This window comes from Mustela putorius, unplaced genomic scaffold (genome assembly GCF_011764305.1).
Source record: "Mustela putorius furo isolate JIRA1106 unplaced genomic scaffold, ASM1176430v1.1 tig00003845_pilon_pilon_pilon, whole genome shotgun sequence".
NCBI lineage: Eukaryota > Metazoa > Chordata > Mammalia > Carnivora > Mustelidae > Mustela > Mustela putorius.
This window is the reverse complement of record NW_025421998.1, coordinates 90,604,435-90,624,596: the sequence shown is the minus strand read 5'-3', so window position 1 is coordinate 90,624,596 and position 20,162 is coordinate 90,604,435. Positions and strand designations below refer to the sequence as shown.

The 20,162-nt window shown below is 44.4% G+C and overlaps 1 protein-coding gene across 2 annotated transcripts in view; it reads left to right on the top strand.

The window, feature by feature from the left end:
* The window catches only part of PTN (pleiotrophin), a 100,968-nt gene extending 81,020 nt beyond the window's left edge, over positions 1-19,948 (top strand). The window contains exon 5 of one of the 2 annotated variants that reach the window (XM_004741693.3): positions 19,179-19,948. In XM_004741693.3, coding sequence (XP_004741750.1) covers positions 19,179-19,234 — 56 coding nt within the window. In that variant the 3' untranslated portion in view covers positions 19,235-19,948. The remainder of the gene's footprint in view (positions 1-19,178) is intronic. The other variant, XM_004741692.3, reaches the window with a different exon arrangement.
* Positions 19,949-20,162: the final 214 nt, after the last annotated feature.

Sequence of the window (20,162 nt, the reverse complement as noted above, 5' to 3'; positions counted from 1 at the left end):
AAGTCCCCATGCTCGACCATCGTGGTTCTCAACCTGGGTTGCACATTAGAACTTCCTATGAGAGCTTGTAAAAATCCCAGTTTCCAGGCCATAACCCAGACCAACTATCTTAGCCTCAGTAGCTTTAAAAATTAAGATGTTCCTTAAAAGCTTTCAGTATCAGCCAGAATCAAGAATTACTATGCTAGTAGGAAACTCACAGAGACTAGACACACTCACACATACATACACACATGCATGTACACATAAGTCCACAGTCCATTCTGGTTCTCTCCAGTGGGTGGGAGAAACTGCAGCCTAATGAATGAGGAGGAAAGAATGAGAGAGGGACTGGGCAGTGGGTGGTGGTAGGGCTGGGTGGATACAGAAATCATTGCGGTTTGGAAAAAATAGAACAAAGTGGGGACATGATTCAGAAAGACCCCTCAGGATACTTGGTGAAGACATTAAGTGAGGACTTCTTTGGACTTGGACCAGTGGATAATTGACCTGTTTACATATTTCTCCTCTGGTGATATGTAATGAAGGTTGTAAGTTCGGCTCAGGCTTTCACCTTGAAAAATAGCAGTTAAAAACATTTTAAGAAGGTAAACATTCTGTCCTTTGTTTTTATATCAAAAATGAAGGTATATAATGAATTAAGCATGGGATTAGCCTGAGTGAGTTCTCTATGTCACAGCACTAGGTAAAGCCTACCACCGTGTGCAAAGTTGACTCCCAAATGGAAGACACTTTCTAGAGCATGAGCTCTTCTTTTTTTAAATTTTAATTCCAGTCTAGTTAACATACAGAGTTATATTAGTTGCTGGAATATAATCCAGTGATTTAGCAATTCTGTATATGCCTCAGTACTCACCACTACGAGTGTACTCCTAATCCCCTTCCCCATTCCTCCCCCGCCCCTCTGGTAACCAGTTTGTTTTCTATAGTCAAGAGTCTGTTTCTTGGTTTGCCTCTTTTTCTTCCCTTTGTTTTGTTTCTTAAATTGCACATATGGGTGAAACCCTATGGTATTTGTCTTTCTCTGACTTATTTGCTTAGCATTGTACTCTCTATCCATGTGCATCCTTGCAAATGGCAAGATTTCGTTCTTTTTTATAGTTGAATAATATTCCGTTGTGTATCTATACCACATCTTCTTCCTCCACTCATCAATCGATGGACACTTGGGCTGCTTCCATAATTTGGCTGTTGTAAATCAAGCTGCAGTCAACATAGGGGTGTACCTGTCCTTTTGAATTAGTGTTTTTGTATTTTGGGGGGTAATTACTTGGTAGTGCAATTACTAAATCTTAGGGAAGTTCTGCTTTTAAATATTTGAGGAAACCCCACACTGTTTTCCCGCGTGGCTGTCCCAGTTTGCATTCCCACCAACAGTGTGTGAGGGCTCCTTTTTTTCAACATCGTCACCAACACTAGTTGTTTTTTGTGATTTTGATTTTAACCATTCTGTCAGGTATGAGGTGATACCTCATTGTGGTTTTGATTTGCATTTCCTGATGGTGAGTGATGTTGCCCATCTTTTCATGGGTCTGTTGGCCATCTGGATATCCTCATTGGAGAAATGTTCATGTCTTTTCATTTTTTATGGATAATTTGGGGTTTTGGCACTCAGTTGTAGAAGTTCTTTATATATTTGGATACTAATCCTTCATGGGATATGTCATTTAAAAATATCTTCTGCCATTCAGTAAGTTGTTTTAGTTTCATTGATTCCCTTACTGTGTAGAATCATTTTATCTTGATGAAGTCCCAATAGTTTATTTTCACTTTTGTTTTCATTGCCTCAGGACACATCTAGAAAAATGTTGTTATGACTGATGTCAGAGAAATGACTGCCTGTACTCTCTAGAACATTATTTCTAAAAACTGTTCTAGAAGACATCTACCAGAGTGTACGTTTCAGGAGAGCAGGGACCTGACTTGTGCTGTTCGCTACTGTATCCCTTTTGCTTAGAACAAGGAGTAGCCCGTAGCAGATGCTGAATAAGCTAAAAAGAAAAAAGGTTTCACACATGAAATTTACCATAGACTGGTGGAAGCTGTGGTAAAGAAGTCATTTAAGTAACATTTTCATACAGTTAGCAATTACAAATTATTTTTCTCTTTCTTCAGGAAAGAATAATTCATCAGGGCTTCCTGCTACTTTAACTCAGGAAAGAGGGAGGTAGGGAACCCACCAACTTTGAGTCGGGCACTATGATGTGATAGGCACTCCTCATTTCAGCTTCAATGCAACTCTGTGCATGAAATTGTATTTCTATTACTTTATATTTGAGAAAGGACAGACCAGAGAGGGTAAGCAACTTATTTAATGCTTCACAGCTTATAAGTGGTGATTCAGATTGGAGGTCAGACACCAAAGACCGTGCTGCCTCTGAGTATTATACGCCCATGAAACTTTGGCCATGTTAGATTAATCTCGATGTCTAGAATCTTTCAATAGTAGAGCTTCTGGGGACCTTGCCTTCATCCGATATAACCCTGGGGGACCAGATGAGGACAGAGACTGTCAGTGATTCATCGAAATCCATCCTGTTGCTGAGGAGCAGAATCCGTTCTGAGCTTTCGTCTCTTTCAGCGCCATTTTCTGCCCTTTTATCCCAGTCCCTGAGCTCGTACCCAGAAAGTGCCTTTTACCCCTCCATCGTTACCTTCTCATCAAACAAATCATCAGGTTCTGGTCTTTTGTCTGCCTTTTTTTTTTTTTCTTTTAATGTTTGTTTTATACAACTTTTCAGTTTGATTTCTGTCCTCTTTTATTTTGGAAAATGGCAGTGGCTTGATAGGCAGATGATGGGACGCTCGGTGTGGAGAACGCGCTCTTTAAATTTTAGGGGGGAACATATATGTTGGTTAGGCTGTGACTACCCAGCATTAAATTGAGAAAAAGCTGGAGAATATCACTGTGACTTGATTCCTAATAAGGCCAAAAATGTAAAAGACTTGCTTGGGGGAGAGAGGGCACTTTCTATCCTGAATTGGCACCGAAACTCGGGGAGATGACTAACTATGCCCTTGCTTTAGTTAAAAATCACCTTAAAACTCACCACACTCCAGTCCGTTGGGTAGAAATGGTTCGTCCTGTGGTTACGTCAATATTGCAGAAGCTCCACACTCTAGCATTGGTACAATTTCATCGACACTAGATATCAAGTTGGAAACTCTTTTTTTTTTTTTTCAAGTTGGAAACTCTTAATAAAGATTCTCCTCTGTTGAAACCCCACTTAATCCAAGAAGAGGGTTTTGTCCTCTTCTTCCATATTATATACTCAGAAGAAGAGAAAATATTGATATACTTAACGCAGACATAAGAACTGAAAGGTGCATAACTAGAATACAGCTTTCCTGGGGATGGGGACAGGGTTGCTCTGGAATGGTCAGTGACTGAAGGATTGTAACTAGAATTTGCTTCGTTGCTGCTAGAATCCACCAGGGATATACTGGCGAGCAATTGTGTTGGACACTGGAGATTTTAATTTCTCAGGGAAAGAGTTATTAATTAAGAATTAAGAAAATTAATTATGAAAATCCTGTATCTGTCCAGGTTTTTAGTTGCAGCAAGGTCTACTCTAGTTAGTTGAGCAGAAAGGGGTTATTCGGGGGGGAATAGCTCACAGACTCTCCAGAAGGGCCAGAGGACTTGAGTTGGATCCGGGAGGACTGCAGCAGAAAGCAACAGATCCAAGAGAAATGTCTAATCATGCCAAAAGTGACTGATGCAGAAACCCTGCTGCTAAAATTATCCACAGTTTAGCACATATGCTAAGAATTGAACGCCATACCTTTCCCCTCAAAACCAGATACCTTTGCCTCCTTTCTTGCCAAAATACCCAATTTCCCCCAATTTGGCCCTTTCTTTCTGGTTGCTGACTTCTACCTCTAGGACTCAAAGCGTACCTGCTTGCTGGAAACGAGGTCACCTATAAAATTCCACTGCAAGGGACTCTGGGAAAATGTGTCTTTTACTTTCAAAACTCTCCTTGTAAATCCGAGGAGCCGGTGAGTGGGTCTTGAATTGGTATTTAGTGCGCAGCCGGCGGGGGAGTGTGCGGGAGTGCTGGAATGTATGGAAGTCTTCATCGGACCTAACCCTCCCTCCTTTTGCCTAGATGAGGCATTGATAACATTTCTTGGAGAAGTTGCCAAGAGTAATGTCCTATCAGACAGTTCCCCCACTGCACAGTGAGTGAGGGCTCTCATTATTGAAGCCCGGTAGTTTTTTTTGTTGAGTCATTTTGGTCTTTTCAGTTTGTGGGGGAGAAAAAGTGAGGATAATTGAGCTGTGGACAAGTGAAGAAAGTGGGAACCAGAGTCACTCTCTGCCAACAGTGCTATACAAATGACTAGAGCACAGAACCCTTCAGAGGGAGAGGAACATGTCTCTAAGCCACAGTGTCTCTCAGTGGTCCCCCTGGAGGATGGGCTCACTGTGGAATGAGAAGGTAGGCAAGCTAAGTGGAGCTGGCAAGATGGCCCCCCTGTGGGAGAGCTGTGGCCCTGCCGGCAGTCCAGGCGGCGTGAGCAGGGGCAGCGCAGTGAAGCAGGCTTCTGGCGGTTACCACTGGAGTGCAGAGTCTGAGCTGAGGCTGGATTGGGGCTCATGCAGAGGGCCTTTGTACGAGCTGAGAGTTTCCTAGGGACTACAGAAGATGTGGCCTAATGATCATCCTAGAACATTCTAGAATCTTAAGTTATGGTCGAAATGGAAAGTATTAGTTGTTACTGTTTAAAAAAGATACATAACATTTGTATCAGCCTCCAGATTTGCCTGGGACAGGAAGAGGAGGGAGCACAGGAATGTGTGTCTGTGCTACAGGTGGGCCAGGGAGCCAGGTTAATCTACCCCCTCCCCCCCCCCACCCCCCACCATCCTGCCACCCCTTTGTACTCTGCTGTCACCAGATCCTTGTTACATTTTCCCCTGCTCCGGAAAACCCCAATTCCTTTTACTTCTTCTCAGCTATTTCTCAATGTTTTACCGTCTTGCTGCTCTTTTTTTGGGCAGTTGCCTAGCCCTCTCTTAGGTTTGACAGTTCATCCTTAAAGATCAAAAGGACGGCCACTGTTTCAGTGCAAGACTCAGCTTGTGTGCAGGACATAGGCACTGGGCAGCCGATTATAAATGAGAAAGGGGGGTCGGTTAAGTGATGTTCCCAGCATTCTCTGTTCTCTCCTGCTCAACAGATATTTTTTTGTTGCTTCTTTTAAAAATAAAAGAAGTTGCCAACATTTCTTTCTAGACTCTGGGCTCTGCCATCCCTTAGCAATGAGCGTGCAGATGCATTTTTCTAGGCTGAGAGACTCTCCACTGTGTGGAGAGGGGCGGCGGGCAGCCTGGGATGGGCTCCCCTTCTCCCCGAGACCCCAACAGGTTGGTGGTTGCTGCCTTTGTGTCTGACCAGAAAGAGAAGCCTCAGGAATCAGACAGGAATTTAGTCCTTCTTGATCAGAGGGAAGTCCTTGCTCTGTTTGTTCTTAAGGTCTGATTTGGTTTTTATTCTGTTGTGGAAATTGTCTTTCAACATCTGTATTTTAGTTCTCATTCATGACACTAGCTGAAGTGAGGAGATCTAGTTCTTATTAGCATATTAGCAAGATCTCTTATTAGCATAACAGTTTTGTCTTCTGTAAGCTAAAGTCTACAGTGACTACCTCATCACTGTCAGGATGGAGTGACCGTAAAAATGCTTGATAACCATGCAGTGTTTCCTTCCTTCCAAATGAAAATCTTGGGGTGGATGTTTCCCTCAGTACCTTTTTGGGCTAAAGAACCACGACGATTACAGCCGGAGTCATTACAATTAATATTTATTGAGAGACATGTGTGTTTGGAGGACATTTTAGCATACTGAGTCTACACTGTGTCCTTGAAGAATCACAGAAGCGCTGTGAAAGGGTTGCTATCATCATTCCTAACTTTACATCCGAGGACACTGAGTCAGAGAAGTCAGACGCTTAGCGTGAGGCTGTACAGCTGTACCCCGGTTTCTTACCCAAGAAAGAATGAACTTCAGACCCAGCCCTACACTCCCTCTTCTGTCATGGCTTTCCATCAGCAGTGGAGTCAGATCTGGACTCCTCAGCAGGACAGGTGGCTCCGCCGTCCCGACTGACGTCTCGCCTGACCCTTGCCCCCAACATTGCCCATGTGCTCTGCCCCAGCCGCGCCACAGCCCGGGGAGGGCTGGCGGCATGACCACACGTGCTTGCGCACCCCCTTCTCTGCACCCGTGGGCCTAGAATCCTGGCGCCTGTTCTCCTTCTAGACATCATACATTTCGTTCTGTGAAATCCAGCTTGTTCCTTTGTAAAGCGTTGACCACCGTGGGCCTCGTGCTAGAGTTGGCACGGATCAGCTATGGCCCTGCGTGGACCCACAGAGCGGAGGGAGCAGCAGAGAGCGCTCCCATGCACCTCGGAAGGGCAGGTGCTGTTAGAGAGCCCTGCGGTCCTCTGGCGCGGTCTCCAATTTATTCATTTGTTTAGAAAATCTGTGAAGAGCCTGCAGTAGAATGGGTGGTTAGGCAGGCACTGGGGATGCAAAGCAAGTTTCTGCCCTCTTACTGCTCTGTTCTGGTTGGGGGCATTGTTGGGGGGCGGGTAGATAATAGTGACAAAAACAAGAACTAGAAGGACAACCACATATTGGAGGGAGTGCGCTTGGAAAAGGCGGTTGGGGGAGAGGAGGGCGGCGAACGGAGAGCGAGAAACCAGGGCAAGCTTCTCTGAGGGGGAGTCCAGAACTTGGTCTTGAACACAGCAGGAGCCAGCCCTGCTGGTTGCTCAAAGAAGGCCCAGTTCAAAGTCCCTGAGGCCCACCAGGCTTTGTTTTGTTCCAGGACTAGAGAAGAGATCAGTATTACAGCTCGCTCGGCTTCCCTTCCCCGGCAGTTCGTCCTGCCTTGCTGCAGGACCGGCTGCTCGGATAAGACATTCATTCGTTCCTCCTCCGTAGTGAGTGCGTCTTTGCCTCTCACAAGCCTGAACCTCGTTCCCCTTTGTAGTCCCTAGTCCACGAGAGGATTTCAATGAACAGCACCGACTGGAATGAATGCACCCACCCGTCCGTCGGTGAGTCAGGGAAGACCCCTCCCCATCATCCTGTCTGGCTCACTAGGGCACATCATTCGTTCCCCGGCTCCAGACGGACGGAGAGTCCCTGCCGGGACGGTGTTTGCTCACCTGCAGTACGAGTCATCGGGCTGTATTACTCCCGGCCTCGTGAAAGGATTTTTAGTCCTCATCACCCTTGGTAAACCCGGCGCTCAGAAGCTCATTCGCTGTGCTCAGGCGACAGCGATTCGCGTGAACACGATTCGCGTGAAGGAAGGCCGCGCGTGATACAAAGTGTGCGCACAGGCGGGTTGCCAGGTTGAGGGACCTCCTCGCTCTTCCCCTGTTGCTTTTGCGTTTCTCCCCGCTGACTGCTTCCCAACTGAGCATTTGTGTTTTTGCGTTTTCGGTTGCCGCTTGCGTCGACATCTCTGAGCCACATACAGGTGGGTCCCGTGGAGTATTTTTGAAGCCGATGGCATCGCACTAAGTTGTGAGTGTGCATCGTCTCGCTTACTCCTCCCAGGAGCCCCAAGGGGTTTTGTGCCCATTTTACAAATAGGACATGAAGGTTGCAGTTTGCAGGTTACCCAGCTCAAGAGAGGGTCAGGTTTGAACTCGAACTCAGAAATAGTCCTTTTTCCAGAGTTCTTTTTGTCATGTCCATGCTTCCCAAACCAAGTGCTCCATATGGTGTCTCCTGGGATATTCTGAAAGAAATTAGGAATTTTGGATTCTATTTCCTCGATAGTCCCAAATTATTACCATATGCGTGTTCGGGGTCATTGATTGAGCTGTGGGAGAGCATTTTTGGCTCAAGCCTGTGTGTACGAAGTGCTCTAAAGCAAATAATAACCTTTAGTGCTGCATTTCTCAGGCTGGGGTCTTTTAAAGAGGGGGACACTCCTGTAGAGTAAGAGCATGGTACAGGGTAGCCTGCTACCCATCGGCCTCCCAGGCCGGACACTGAGCTGGACTCGGACTGCCGCCTTGATGTGGTGAGGATCAGAGCGACTCCAGGGCTTCACAAGGACCTGAAGCTCTGCTGTCCTGGTAACCAGGGGCGATGCTTCCTGTGCTCTCCGTGACTCCAGCCAGCTTTGCCCTGATGCAAAGCCTCTGGGAACCCTCAGGGAAATCAAAGCAGGCTGGCTGTTGCTCAGCACAAAAGGCGGGGCGGTGGGGGGGTGCTGAAAGACTTTTTCTAGAGGGGTAAACTGTGTTTGTAGAAGAGCTCATCAGAGATGCAAAGAGCAGAAAGCAGGTAAAATGTTCGTGGTGTCCTGCTGCTCAGGCATGCAGGGGACAAAACCTGGCACTGTTTCCAGTGGGTTCACATATTCATTTGCTTTTGAGAGGTTTTCAAATCTTATTTTCATTCATAGAAAAGTATATTTTCACATCTTTACCCAGATGCAGAAAAGCACTACATGAAGCCGCTGTGAGGGCTTCTCTCTGAAGAGAGAGAAGTCTGGGGGCACCTCTTCAAGTCTGCCCTGGGCTTCTGCTGGAGACAGAGCACTGGGTGGGGTAGTGGGGAAATCTGGAGGACACGTGTGCAAGGGTGTGAACGGGTGACTGAGGGGGGCACCCATGAAACTATTAAGGGACATCAAATCCTATATTGTGTGCCAAAGTCACATACCGTGGGGGACACATGTAAGACACAGCTGACATATTTTGTACTTCTGTAATTAATTTTTGTACCAAGAAGAAAGTGTGAAATCTAATTCGCTGAGGTACGGGTTCACTAGCTCTTGGGTGACACAGTACCTCAGCTTGGGTGGCTTCAACAGCAGAAATCCATCTTCTCACAGCTGTGCGGGCTGCAAGGCCAAGATCAGGGTTTCTGCAGGGCTGAGTCTGACGGCTGTGAGGGAAGGATCTGTTCAGACCTCTTTTTTTTTTTTTTTTTTCTTTTGGCTCATAGATAGCCACCTTGTCCCTGTGTCTTCACATAGTTTTCACTCTGTGCATGTCTATGTTCAAATTCCCTCTTTTAAGGACACCAGTCTTTGGGTGAGGGCCCACCCTAATGACCTCATTTTAACTTACTTACCTCTAAAAAGACCCTCTCCAGGAAATTCAGATTCTGAGGTATGAGGGTCAGGAACTCGATATGAATTTTTTTTTTTTTTTTTAAAGAAATCACAAGTAGACGGAGAGGCAGGCAGAGAGAGAGAGGGAAGCAGGCTCCCTGCTGAGCAGAGAGCCCGATGCGGGACTCGATCCTAGGACCCTGAGATCATGACCTGAGCTGAAGGCAGCGGCTTAACCCACTGAGCCACCCAGGTGCCCCTCGATATGAATTTTGAGGAAAACCTAATTCAGCCTGTAGCAAGATACATAGAATCAGTTGGAACAACAACAACAAAAACCCATTGGGGAAGGAAATAAGAAATGATTTATGGAGCTGTACCTACTGAACTTTTAAATATTCTAGACTTCAAACTTTTCCCCTTGACATAAATCAAAATTTGACTTTTGTTTCATGTAATGTTAAACATCAGGTACAATAAGAGAAAGTGATGATATGCTAAGTGGGAACTACTTATTATTGATTCTAATAATACTCTGCATTTCTGGTTTAGGCTACCGACATATAAGATCTGATCGTATGACAGCTTTTCTCCCTGGGCCTTCCTTCTTGCAGAAACCAGCTTTTGAACATTTACCTGTCATGTCAGAAATATCTCTTTCCTGTGTGGGGGTGGAAGTGAAGAAGGGGGAGGTCTTCAGAGTGGTGCGCAGAGTGAGGGAGGGGTAGATGCTTTTGCTGAACACAGGAAACCCCTCGTTAGTTCACGGCCCCATGTTTTTCTACGTCTGTGTGAGCACGTGCGCACATGGACCACTGTGCCTAACTCGAGTTCTTTACACTAACTTTGGAAGACATGAGAATGAAGTCAGAGCTTCATTCTACCTGTCACTACTAGCCGTCACTACCAGCAGCTGTGACAACGTGTAGTGACGGGACACCCCCGCACGTGCACGCACACCCCCGAGCATAAGCATCAGAAATGCATGCCTTCCACAGGCAGTTTCCCTTGCATTAGTTATGTTTGCCTCTCTTCAGTTTAGCTAGTATTTAAAAACAAAATTTAGCACGTGAACATCAAATTCACCCCCTGCAACACACACAGCTGTTGTTTTCCTTCTGTAACTTGTATACAAGTGAGAACACCATGGATTAAAGGCCTTAGAGATGATGCCCTTCTGATCCCCTTCCTCTCTGCTCTTCTCCTGTGACTCAGAGGGAAAATCCACACAAATGTTCAGCTGTTCCACACCAGTGAATGGGTGGAGCTAATACAGGAGGTTCCCTAGGCTTGTTGCTGATGGTCTTCCCGGTCTCCCATACACAGAGGTCCGATCAGAGCATCACCCCAACGCACTCATGACTGCTGAATAAAGAAAGTGCGTCCTAACAAGGGTCCCTTTCACGATTGGCTGGGGAAGCCAAAAGGTGTCTCCACTTCCTTTAAAGAAAGGAGAATGGAGAGATGGGAGGGAAAAGTGGCTGAAAGGATAGAGCGCCGGGTCTTGGGTCAAGGGGTGGGGGTTACTTTACCACTGCTGGGTGACTTGCTTTGGCCCGGAACTGACATGATTAGTGTCTTATTAAGCTTCCTCTGTGTGATCAATGAAGTAATCCACAATAAGTACAGTTAAATCTGTATTACTCACCAGCATTTTCACAGTTGAACTTTGTTTTGAGGAGATGCAGTTCAACGCTGAGTCACCTCTCAGAGTAAGTGGGGGCAAGACAGAGATTCCCCACGGAGCCCAGACATGGTTAGCCTGACAGCCGTCTAGACAGACGTGTACTATCTTTTATCTAGCACGCACCGTCCTGTCTACTTAATAGCAGAAAGGACAGGTCAGGAGGACGGATGGTTGAGAGGGCGAGGTAGGTATTGTGCAACACAACTGATGAGTGCAAAGGAAGGTGGATGGTGAGGGAGAGAACCCGTATGCGCGTGTGGGCAGCACCGAGGAGCGGTTTGGATGTGTGCAGTCCATACGTAATCCTGGAAGTAAACGCACGGAGTCAACAAGAGGAAACAAAGCAAGTGGTATTCCAAAATAAGAAATCGAAGAAGAAATAAAAGAATAATTGCACAGATAGTGGACTAAAGATTATACGTTGGATTTTTAAATAGAAAATTCTTTCTGTGTTGTGCAACTTAATATATGCTACCCCACTTTAAACTGAAATGTTGGGAAATTTTAATGAAGGAGGCTGAGCTGTCTAGTACCCGGTCGGATTTTAGGCAGATCACTGAGTTGTGTAACTCGGGATTTAAAAGCCTTATTACCAGTTCTAAGGAAGAGCTAGGTAAGACGAAGGATTAGGTATTTTCAGGTACCCGGGTGGCTAATTCTGAAGCACAAGCAAGTTCCTTTAAATAGGTTCATGAAACAGTCAAAGAATGGTGGTGGTTTCCAGCCTTTTGGACATATCTACATTGTAACTATACGCTGACCATGATATGATCGTTTCTCTAATGGTTTTTTTAAATAAAGTTTTTATTGGCGTGCCTGGGTGGCTCAGGGGGTTAAAGCTTCTGCCTTCAGCTCAGGTCATGATCTCAGGGTCCTGGGATCAAGCCCCACATTGGGCTCTCTGCTCAGTGGGGAGCCTGCTTCCCTCTCACTCTCTGCCTACTTGTGATCTCTCTCTGTCAAATAAATAAATAAAATTAAAAAAAAATAAATCAAGGTTTTATTTATTTGAGAGAGACAGAGAGCAGGAAGGGGCAGGAGAAGGAGAAGTAGGCTCTGATGCGGGGCTTGATCCCAGGACCCTAGGCCAAAGGCAGACGCTTAACTGATGGAGCTGCCCAGGTGCCCCAGTTCTCATGATTTATTGAATGAGTCTCCAAAGGCTAGTTTCCATGGCTCTGGCATGGCTCTGGCATGGCTCTCGCTGGCCTTGCCTTCCTGCTCTCTGAATCTAGCATGTCCGTTTCTGACTGTCCATAGCCTCTTCCTTTATGAATTCTACCTGTAAGAAGGTGCAAATCTCTTTTTTCTATTCCAGTAAGTAGTTCTTGCCACTGGTTTAGTGACCCAAAGCTACTTCATTGAAGTCAATAGCAAACAGAGTTGAACTCATGGTAGTTAAAATCTAGGCTCCACTCAACCATTTCATCCCTCAATTCCTTTTCATGCTTTCTGGGGGCACAGGCAGGCCCTCTGGGAAAAAAAAAAAAAAAAAAAAAAAGCAAGCAAGACGTTTTGCTAAGAAAATGAGATAAGCTTATTCCAGAATTCTCAACTCTTCTTCTCTTGACATAACATCTCCCTGGAGTTCTCTGAAAACCTTTACATTGTTATCTTTCTTCCAAGATCCACTCCCCCAACTTTCTCTCCGATTTCCTGAATCCTGAAAACGGGAGCAGGTGTTTACTTGTACCAACTGCGTGGCGGTCCTGTTCCTAAAAGGACCTGTGATGGATGAGAAAGAGATGATGCACGCCGTTGATTACTGGCCTTTTGAGAACAAGTTTGCTGGGATGGGGTCCGACAGTAGTCACTGCTAGGAATGTCGATGATTACTGCCTTTCCGGAAAGAAATTTGTCAGTGCATATCTAGAGCTTTCCAAAGGCCCTACCCTTTGGTCCAGCAGATCCTCTTCTGATAATCTGTACAACACTTTACAATATTGTGATTTGTACAAAATGTGCATTGCATCCCTATTTGTGGTAATAAAAAGTGAGAACAAGCGAACTGACCAACAAAAGAGGGAAGGTTACAAAACATATGGACCGGGATGCCATAAAGGAATCCTCTGTGGGCATGCTTCAAAGTAGATGCAGTGCTATGGAAATAAGTTTTAGTATAAAATACTTTATCAACCGTCACTATATTCCTACTAAGAGTATATGTTAGATATAGTCATGGAAAGAATACAAATAGAGGGGCGCCTGGGTGGCTCAGTGGGTTAAAGCCTCTGCCTTCAGCTCAGGTCATGATCTCAGGGTCCTGGGATCGAGCCCCGCGTCGGGCTCTCTGCTCAGCAGGGAGTCTGCTTCCTCCCCCTCTCTTTGCCTGCCTCTCTGCCTACTTGTGATCTCTGTCTGTCAAATAAATAAATAAAAATCTTTAAAAAAAAAAATACAAACAGAACCCACGGTGAAGAGTGTTCTGTCTGTATTTTGAAAATATGGGTGATTTCTGTTAACATATATCTGTTTCTTTACTTTCCATATAAGCTGGTATTACTTTTAAAACCAGCAAAGTAATATTTTTAAGAAGAATAAAATAACAGAGCGAGGAGAAACTCCTTACCTTCAGGCTGAATTTCCTGTAGACTTTCTTTTTCTCCCTAGTAACTAATTCTTCCCAAGGATACTGTATCTTTTACAGGGTAGGCATCAATGATGCCATGAGAAACTAGGAAGAAGAGAAACAGACATTGAGGTCATCAAAACAGCTGCCACATACCCATGATTCCAATTAAAAATACATACTTTTAGAGTACTTTACAATTTTTGGAAGACTCTCACAGCATGCACTCTTGAAATCTTATAAGCTCTACGAAAGCAGAATTTTGCCTTGTTTGCCATCATCTCCTAGCATCTAGAACAGTGCCGGGTACACAGTGGATATAGGGTTATATTTGCTAAATGAAGAAATGAATGTTTCTTGAACAGTGGTGGTCAAATAGGATATTAGAGGTTGTAAGCTCACACAATATTCATGATGTCCCTCTCCAGAGGACAGACTAGGTGTTCTTATCCTCAGTTTATAGGAAACAGATGTAAAATAATCAATTTGCTCAACATCACAGAGCTGGTAAAAGGAAGGATCCGGATTAGAATAATTCTTTGAGGATTTGGTTCTTAGTATGCTTCGAGCAGAATTTCATGGTTTCCTTCTTGCCCTACTAAACAAAGGCCCTGATGCCACTTACTTCTTAAAGATTTTGTTTTCTAATCAGAATTTTTAAAATGTATAGGTTCAGAATTGACTGTAGCATGACCGTCATTAATCCCTTTGTTAAATTACTATGTTAAATTTTAAATTAAAAATTCTCATGATGCACAGCAAGAGCTATGCTTCATGAGAATTTTCCTTGGCCAAATTTTGATTTTTCAAAATAGAATACTGTCAGGGTGGCCCTCCAGGTGACTCATAGCCATGTGAGCAACCCGAATCCTTTCTGGAGTGTTCCTCCTTGAGGAAAGTCTTGGGACTTTCTAAATACTTTCAAATATATCTTGAACAAAACAACCTGCTTCTTTCTGAGCAACATGAAATACACACATATCAGGAGAAAAGAAGGACTACTATCCTCCATCACCTCAAAAAGTGGCCAAAAAAGAATGAAAGTCTTGATAAACCTAGGAAAGGAAAACACACTAAGGGCACCCCTGTGAGTGTTCGTGCAGTAGGTCCCAGGGGGGATCATCCAAGCGAACAAAACAAGCCACTTTTCAGGCAGGTGCCCTTTGAGCTCACATGTCCACAGTGGCTCACTTCCTGTTGGCATCCCTTTGAGTTCCACATCCTCAGTCCCCGTGGGGAAGAGTGACATGGAGCCTGGGGTGTTATTTCATGTGCGGCATGTGTGTCCTTCCTTCCGTTGTCTTGGCTCTTTTCACTGGGAACTACGGTGCCCGGCTGTTTGACATCAGGATACCGCTCACAGAGGCTCTTACAACCTTTGAGAGTAGCCGCTATGTGACGGTCACAAACAAAACACTTGCTTATGCTGGTGTAGCCCTGCTCCAAGCCGATTCGTGACCCTCATACGCACGGCAGATTTCTCTCCCTGTAACTTCGATGGGCTGTTAAGACGGGACAGAACTCTCTCACAGAGTTAATTCGGTTCTTCTATTTTAAAGATAAGAGAAAGGGTTGAGGAATCTGGATAGCGTTCAGAGATGTATGTTTGTAATTTTCTTCTTCATAAAATAGCTTTAAGGAGATACTGAAATACTGCAAGATTGTGACGGCACTCCTTCCTTTCCTTGAAAAACACGAATGAATTGACTGTTTCCTATCCATGTGTTCATTTCTTCACTTTTAGGCAACAAATACTTCATGAGCACCTATCATGTGCCAGGCACTAAGATACCAATGTAAATGATAGATACGGTCTTCTGCCCTCACAGGAAGAGGGAAACGTAGATTAATTAGGTATGAAATTAGAATTGAACAATGAATTTTCTAAGAGCAGTGAGAGGCACATGGAAGTGTCTGACTATGGGTGGAAGCTGCTTAGTTTGGGGGTTCTGGGCAGGTTTCCTTAAAAAACTGAAGTCGAAACGAAGGTCTCAAGGATGAGCCGATGGTGGCTAAGCGAGGCTGAGGGGGTAGGAGGAAGAGCGGGAGGAGAGAATGCCGCGCATAATGGCTGAGGTCACCTGGGCATTCCTTTGACACACTGGAGACAATTTTTGACACAATTTAGTCATTTGGCTGAGGTGAAAATAAGCAAAGAAACCTCAAGGAAGCACCCTCAGGAAGAGGAGGGCGTGGTGAGCCAGTGAGGCAGGAGTTCTTGTCATGGGAGAGATTCATGTACCTCACTGAGGAGCTGCCAGTCAGCTGTCACGCGCTAGGCCCTGTGCTGGCGGCTCGGGAAGGAACAGTGGGGCGGGATTCTGCCCTCACATAGCTTATGCTTAGGGGCGACTACAGTACGAACGGTCAGTGCTCTGAGAGAAGAGATACAGAGAGAAGGCTTCTAACGCAGACCAAGCAGAGAACCAACTAGAAGTTGGTGTCAACACTGGTACCTAAAGGATGGCAGGCATTAACCAGATGGAGGTGGTGGCGGGGGTGGGGGGTGCAGACCTGACGGAATGAAAAGGAGGTTTGAAGGCCAAAGACTAGGGGAGAAAAAGAATGATGTGCTCCAGGAACTGAAATAGGCAGAAGGGTAGAGACTCAAGCCAAGGGAGGGGACCTGAGTGACGGCCAAGAGACGAGTGCAGAACAAGACTAGCTGCATTTACTAGAGACGGGTGAGCAACGGAAGCTGTGGGAGGAGGTCAGACAATGGCCGCTCATTTGATTCTACAGCCAGATCGAGGTGGACCCTGAGGAATGACTAACACTCTTTCGGACTCCATTTCTTCAACACCTACATAGGGCAGATGGATTAGGTTCTTTGCAGATTGTAGATTTGATGATACTATTTAAAAACCCTCATGTAGAGGGGCACCTGGGTGGCTCAGTCATTAAGCCTCTGCCTTCAGCTCAGGTCGTGATCCCAGGGTCCTGGGACTGAGTCCCGCCTGAATACCTCCCTGCTCAGCCAGGAGCCTGCTTCTCCCTCTACCTCTGCTTCTCCCCTGCTTGTGCTCTCTCCCTCTCTCAAATAAATACATAAATATTTAAATAAACACCCTCATGGAGAGTGGGTAAAGCCTGAGAGGCTGCTCCTGAGTTTTTGAGGCCACAGAGACAAGCCGTGACAACACTGACACACTGGAGACAATTTTTGACACAACTTAGTCATTTGGCTGAGGTGAAAATAAGCAAACATTCATATAGTCTGTCTGTAAAATGTACATAAGTCACCAAAAAAAAAAAAAAATGCTTTTGTTTGGAAGCAATATTACCAACCTAAGTTGCTTCCTTATTCTTTTTTATGTGAGAAACCAAACTGACCTCATGCAAATAGAATTTAATCCTTTCTACTTCGATTTGAACCCAGCGTGGTCTTAAGGTCTCCAGTGTATCAAAGAAATGCCCAGATGACTGGCCAGCAGTGTCAAAAAGAAAACTTTCTGATTGGCATTATACAGATTAAATGGGCAATTGGTTGATTTCTTGGTATTTAGCATGTTGTTAATTAGTGAATTTAAACTATGAGCATTCCCCAGTAGGGGATTTGGAGAATTTGAGATCAGAGAGACTACAATTCTACTCTAGCTGACATCCCAGATTATTCTATGAGGATACCTTTCTAATAAACAGCTGTTGATTAAAATGTCAACCAAAGACTGGGAATTATTCAATGTTAAGACACTGACTATTCAGAAATAAAACAGAATTTGACTTTATAGGTATCTTTGAACTCGGAAGTTCTGGTCATCTTACCTTTCATGGGTCCAAAGGAGGGGACATTTATAAAGACAAGCAAAAACAGAGTGAAAGTTTAAGTCTCTTCAGTTTAGGTGGAAAGGGAAGGACGGGCATGAACAAAGTGAAAGCTGGCGAACAGCAATTTAGCATGACGTTAGCAACTCCTGGAGTAATGGCGTGTGATGCCCTCTTGAAGCTTGAGTAAGGAGCATAGGACTTTGTATGGAAATATTACTTCACCTAGTAAATAATGGGCTTTCAATCTTATCAGAAGAAATGATAAGGATTAGGGGGAAAAAAAAGTTCAAGCTGTGCCTAGGTCTAAGCTTGGGTTTTACAATGTACGTGTTTGGCATTACGTTCCCTAGGCCCCTCTTGGACACAGGCCCCGTGATCCAGTGAACAGGGCCTGCTTACCATGACTATTGTCCCAGTACTCCTCTGTCACTCAGCACATTCCGGAACCTGCTCAGTCAGTGTGTCTTGGGGATGATGAAGAATATTAATAATACGGAGAAATGGCCTCTTGTTCTTAGCGGTTTCATTAGGGTGATAATAGTCTAACCTTTATTGAGAACAGGCTGTTAAACCATGCTCTGTTCTCAGGGAATTTTCTACAACTTGTTTAATGAGGATATTGACTCTAGAAAGTGGTACGATTCGTATGCCCATTCACAGGTGAGGGATCTGAGACAAATAACACGACTGGCTTTCCAGAAGCCTCAGCTTGGCTTAGTGGTGGAGCCAGGACTCACATGCCAGCAGTCCCACTCCAGAGCCCGTACCTGACCCCTCTGTTTCTACCACTACTGTGGGCCAGACAGGGGGAAGGATCTTAAAAACATTTGGCAATAGCCTTTCACTTGCTAGCCTAGCGATTCTGGCTGTTCTCATCTTTGGAGCCCTGTTCCACACTGCATTCTCTTCGGCCTAGGAAAAGGGAGGGAGCAGGATGATTGACTGGAAAAGGACAGGATGTTTTTATTTAAATCCTCATGGTTGGGCATGTGGGTGGCTCAGTGGGTTAAAGCCTCTGCCTTCAGCTCAGGTCATGATCTCAGAGTCTGGAATCGAGCCCCACATCAGGCTCTCTGCTCAGCGGGAAGCCTGCTTCCCCACCCCTTCTCTCTCTCTGCCTGCCTCTCTGCCTACTTGAGATCTCTCTGTGTGTCAAATAAATAAAATCTTTAAAAAAAAAAAATCCTCATGGTTTTACTTACCCAGTTTAGCTCAAGTTGGGACTTTCCATTGGCTTCATCCAAGGCGAGAAGACTAGAGAGTCAAAGCTCCTTGTGGTTCAGAGCTGGTCCTTCAGATACAGATCGCTGGCGAATATATAAGCAAAGAGCAAATCAGGAGAGAAGGCACTTTGAAATTGGCAGGAAAAATGCTTATTAACAGCCCCATGGGAAGGGCATATGGGGCGTGAGGGGGCTAAGCAGAGCTTTTATACCTCTCCACCGAGCAGTGGGGATCCTGGTGTGTTCTCTCACAGAGGTCTGCCCTGCTTCTCTTTTCTAAGTAGGAGCCTCAGACAGTATTTTGAATATCAAAATGGGAGCAACCAATAAGATGACAGGCATCTACAGGTGTCCGCATGAAGGAAGGCTGTATCCCTCCTGCCTGCTCTCCGAGGCACTCTCCTGGCAAAGCAGGTTCACACACACACATGCGCCTTGTCCCTCTATCTAATCATTTCATTCCCAGATGACGACAGCTGGCCCATGAAAAACGAGGGATAGAACTGCTTGGGTCCACTTAGATGTGAATTTTTGTTTTTTAAATAAATACAGTGCTGTATCAATAGCATTTTTTCTCTAGCTTCTTTTATTGTAAGAATACGGTATATAATGTGTACACAAAATGTGTGTTAATGAACTATGTATGTTATTAGTAAGGGACCCAAGCAATAGTAAGCTATGAATAGTTAAGTTTGAGGGGATAAGAAGTTACATGCAGATTTTCAACCACATGGAGGGTTGAAAATCCCATGCATTGTTCTAGGGTTAACTGTAAAAGAAAAGTACCCCCATTGTGTACTAACGGGATGATTTTTTTTCCCTCTTTTTCATCACAGCAGAATCTAAGAAGAAGAAAAAGGAAGGCAAGAAACAGGAGAAGATGCTGGACTAATGGGTGCCGCCTTCTGTGGAACACGGAAAGGATGTCAGCAAACAGGATCAGTTAACTATTGCATTTATACCTATGTAGGCTTTTTATTCAACAGTTATCTATAGCTTAAGTACACGATAGGCAAAAACAAAAAAACAAAAATTTTGTAGTAGTGTTTTTTTTTAAATGTATACCATAGGACCACTAGGGGCTTATAATAAAGGACTGTAATCCGATTTAGAAAGTTGACTTATAGTATATGATACATGGTAGAGAACTGAGGTAAGTTTTTTGGAGTTATGTGGTATTTTACATTTAAATTTTTTTTTTTTACTTTTTTTCTTTTGCCAGCAATTAAGTGTTATGACCATGTAAACTACTTTCTTGTTAATTTTTTCACCTAGACTTTTTTTTTCCCAATGGAGAAAAACATACATACTAAACAAAACAGCAATAAACTATAATCATCCTATCTGAGGAAAATATCTTGTTTTCTGCCAATGGATTAAAAAAAACAAAAAAGCAAAAAACTTTGGTTAGCAAAATGGGGGGAGGGGGCACAGGAAGCCCTAATTCAATGTTGCTTTTTTTTTTCCTTTTCTTTCTTTCTTTTTTTTTTTAAAGAAAAGCATTAAAAGAAATTCACTTTGGCAGGAACATTTTCTTGATGAAATTATTTTTCCTTCTGAGGAAAAAAAAAGACTAGGAAAATAAATCAAGGTGATGCTGAAAAAAGGTGCTTTTGTGTGCAGTGATTTGCTATTGCAACCCTCTTCCATGGTCTCCTACACTCCCACATTAACCTGCTATCAGACAAACTAAATCACTCGGGCACAAATGTTATAGAGGGTTTAGGTATACACAGCATAGATGTAAATGTACATCTCTGTATTTTTTTTAAAAAAGATTTTATTTATTTAACAGAGAGAGAGCGAGAGAGATCACAAGT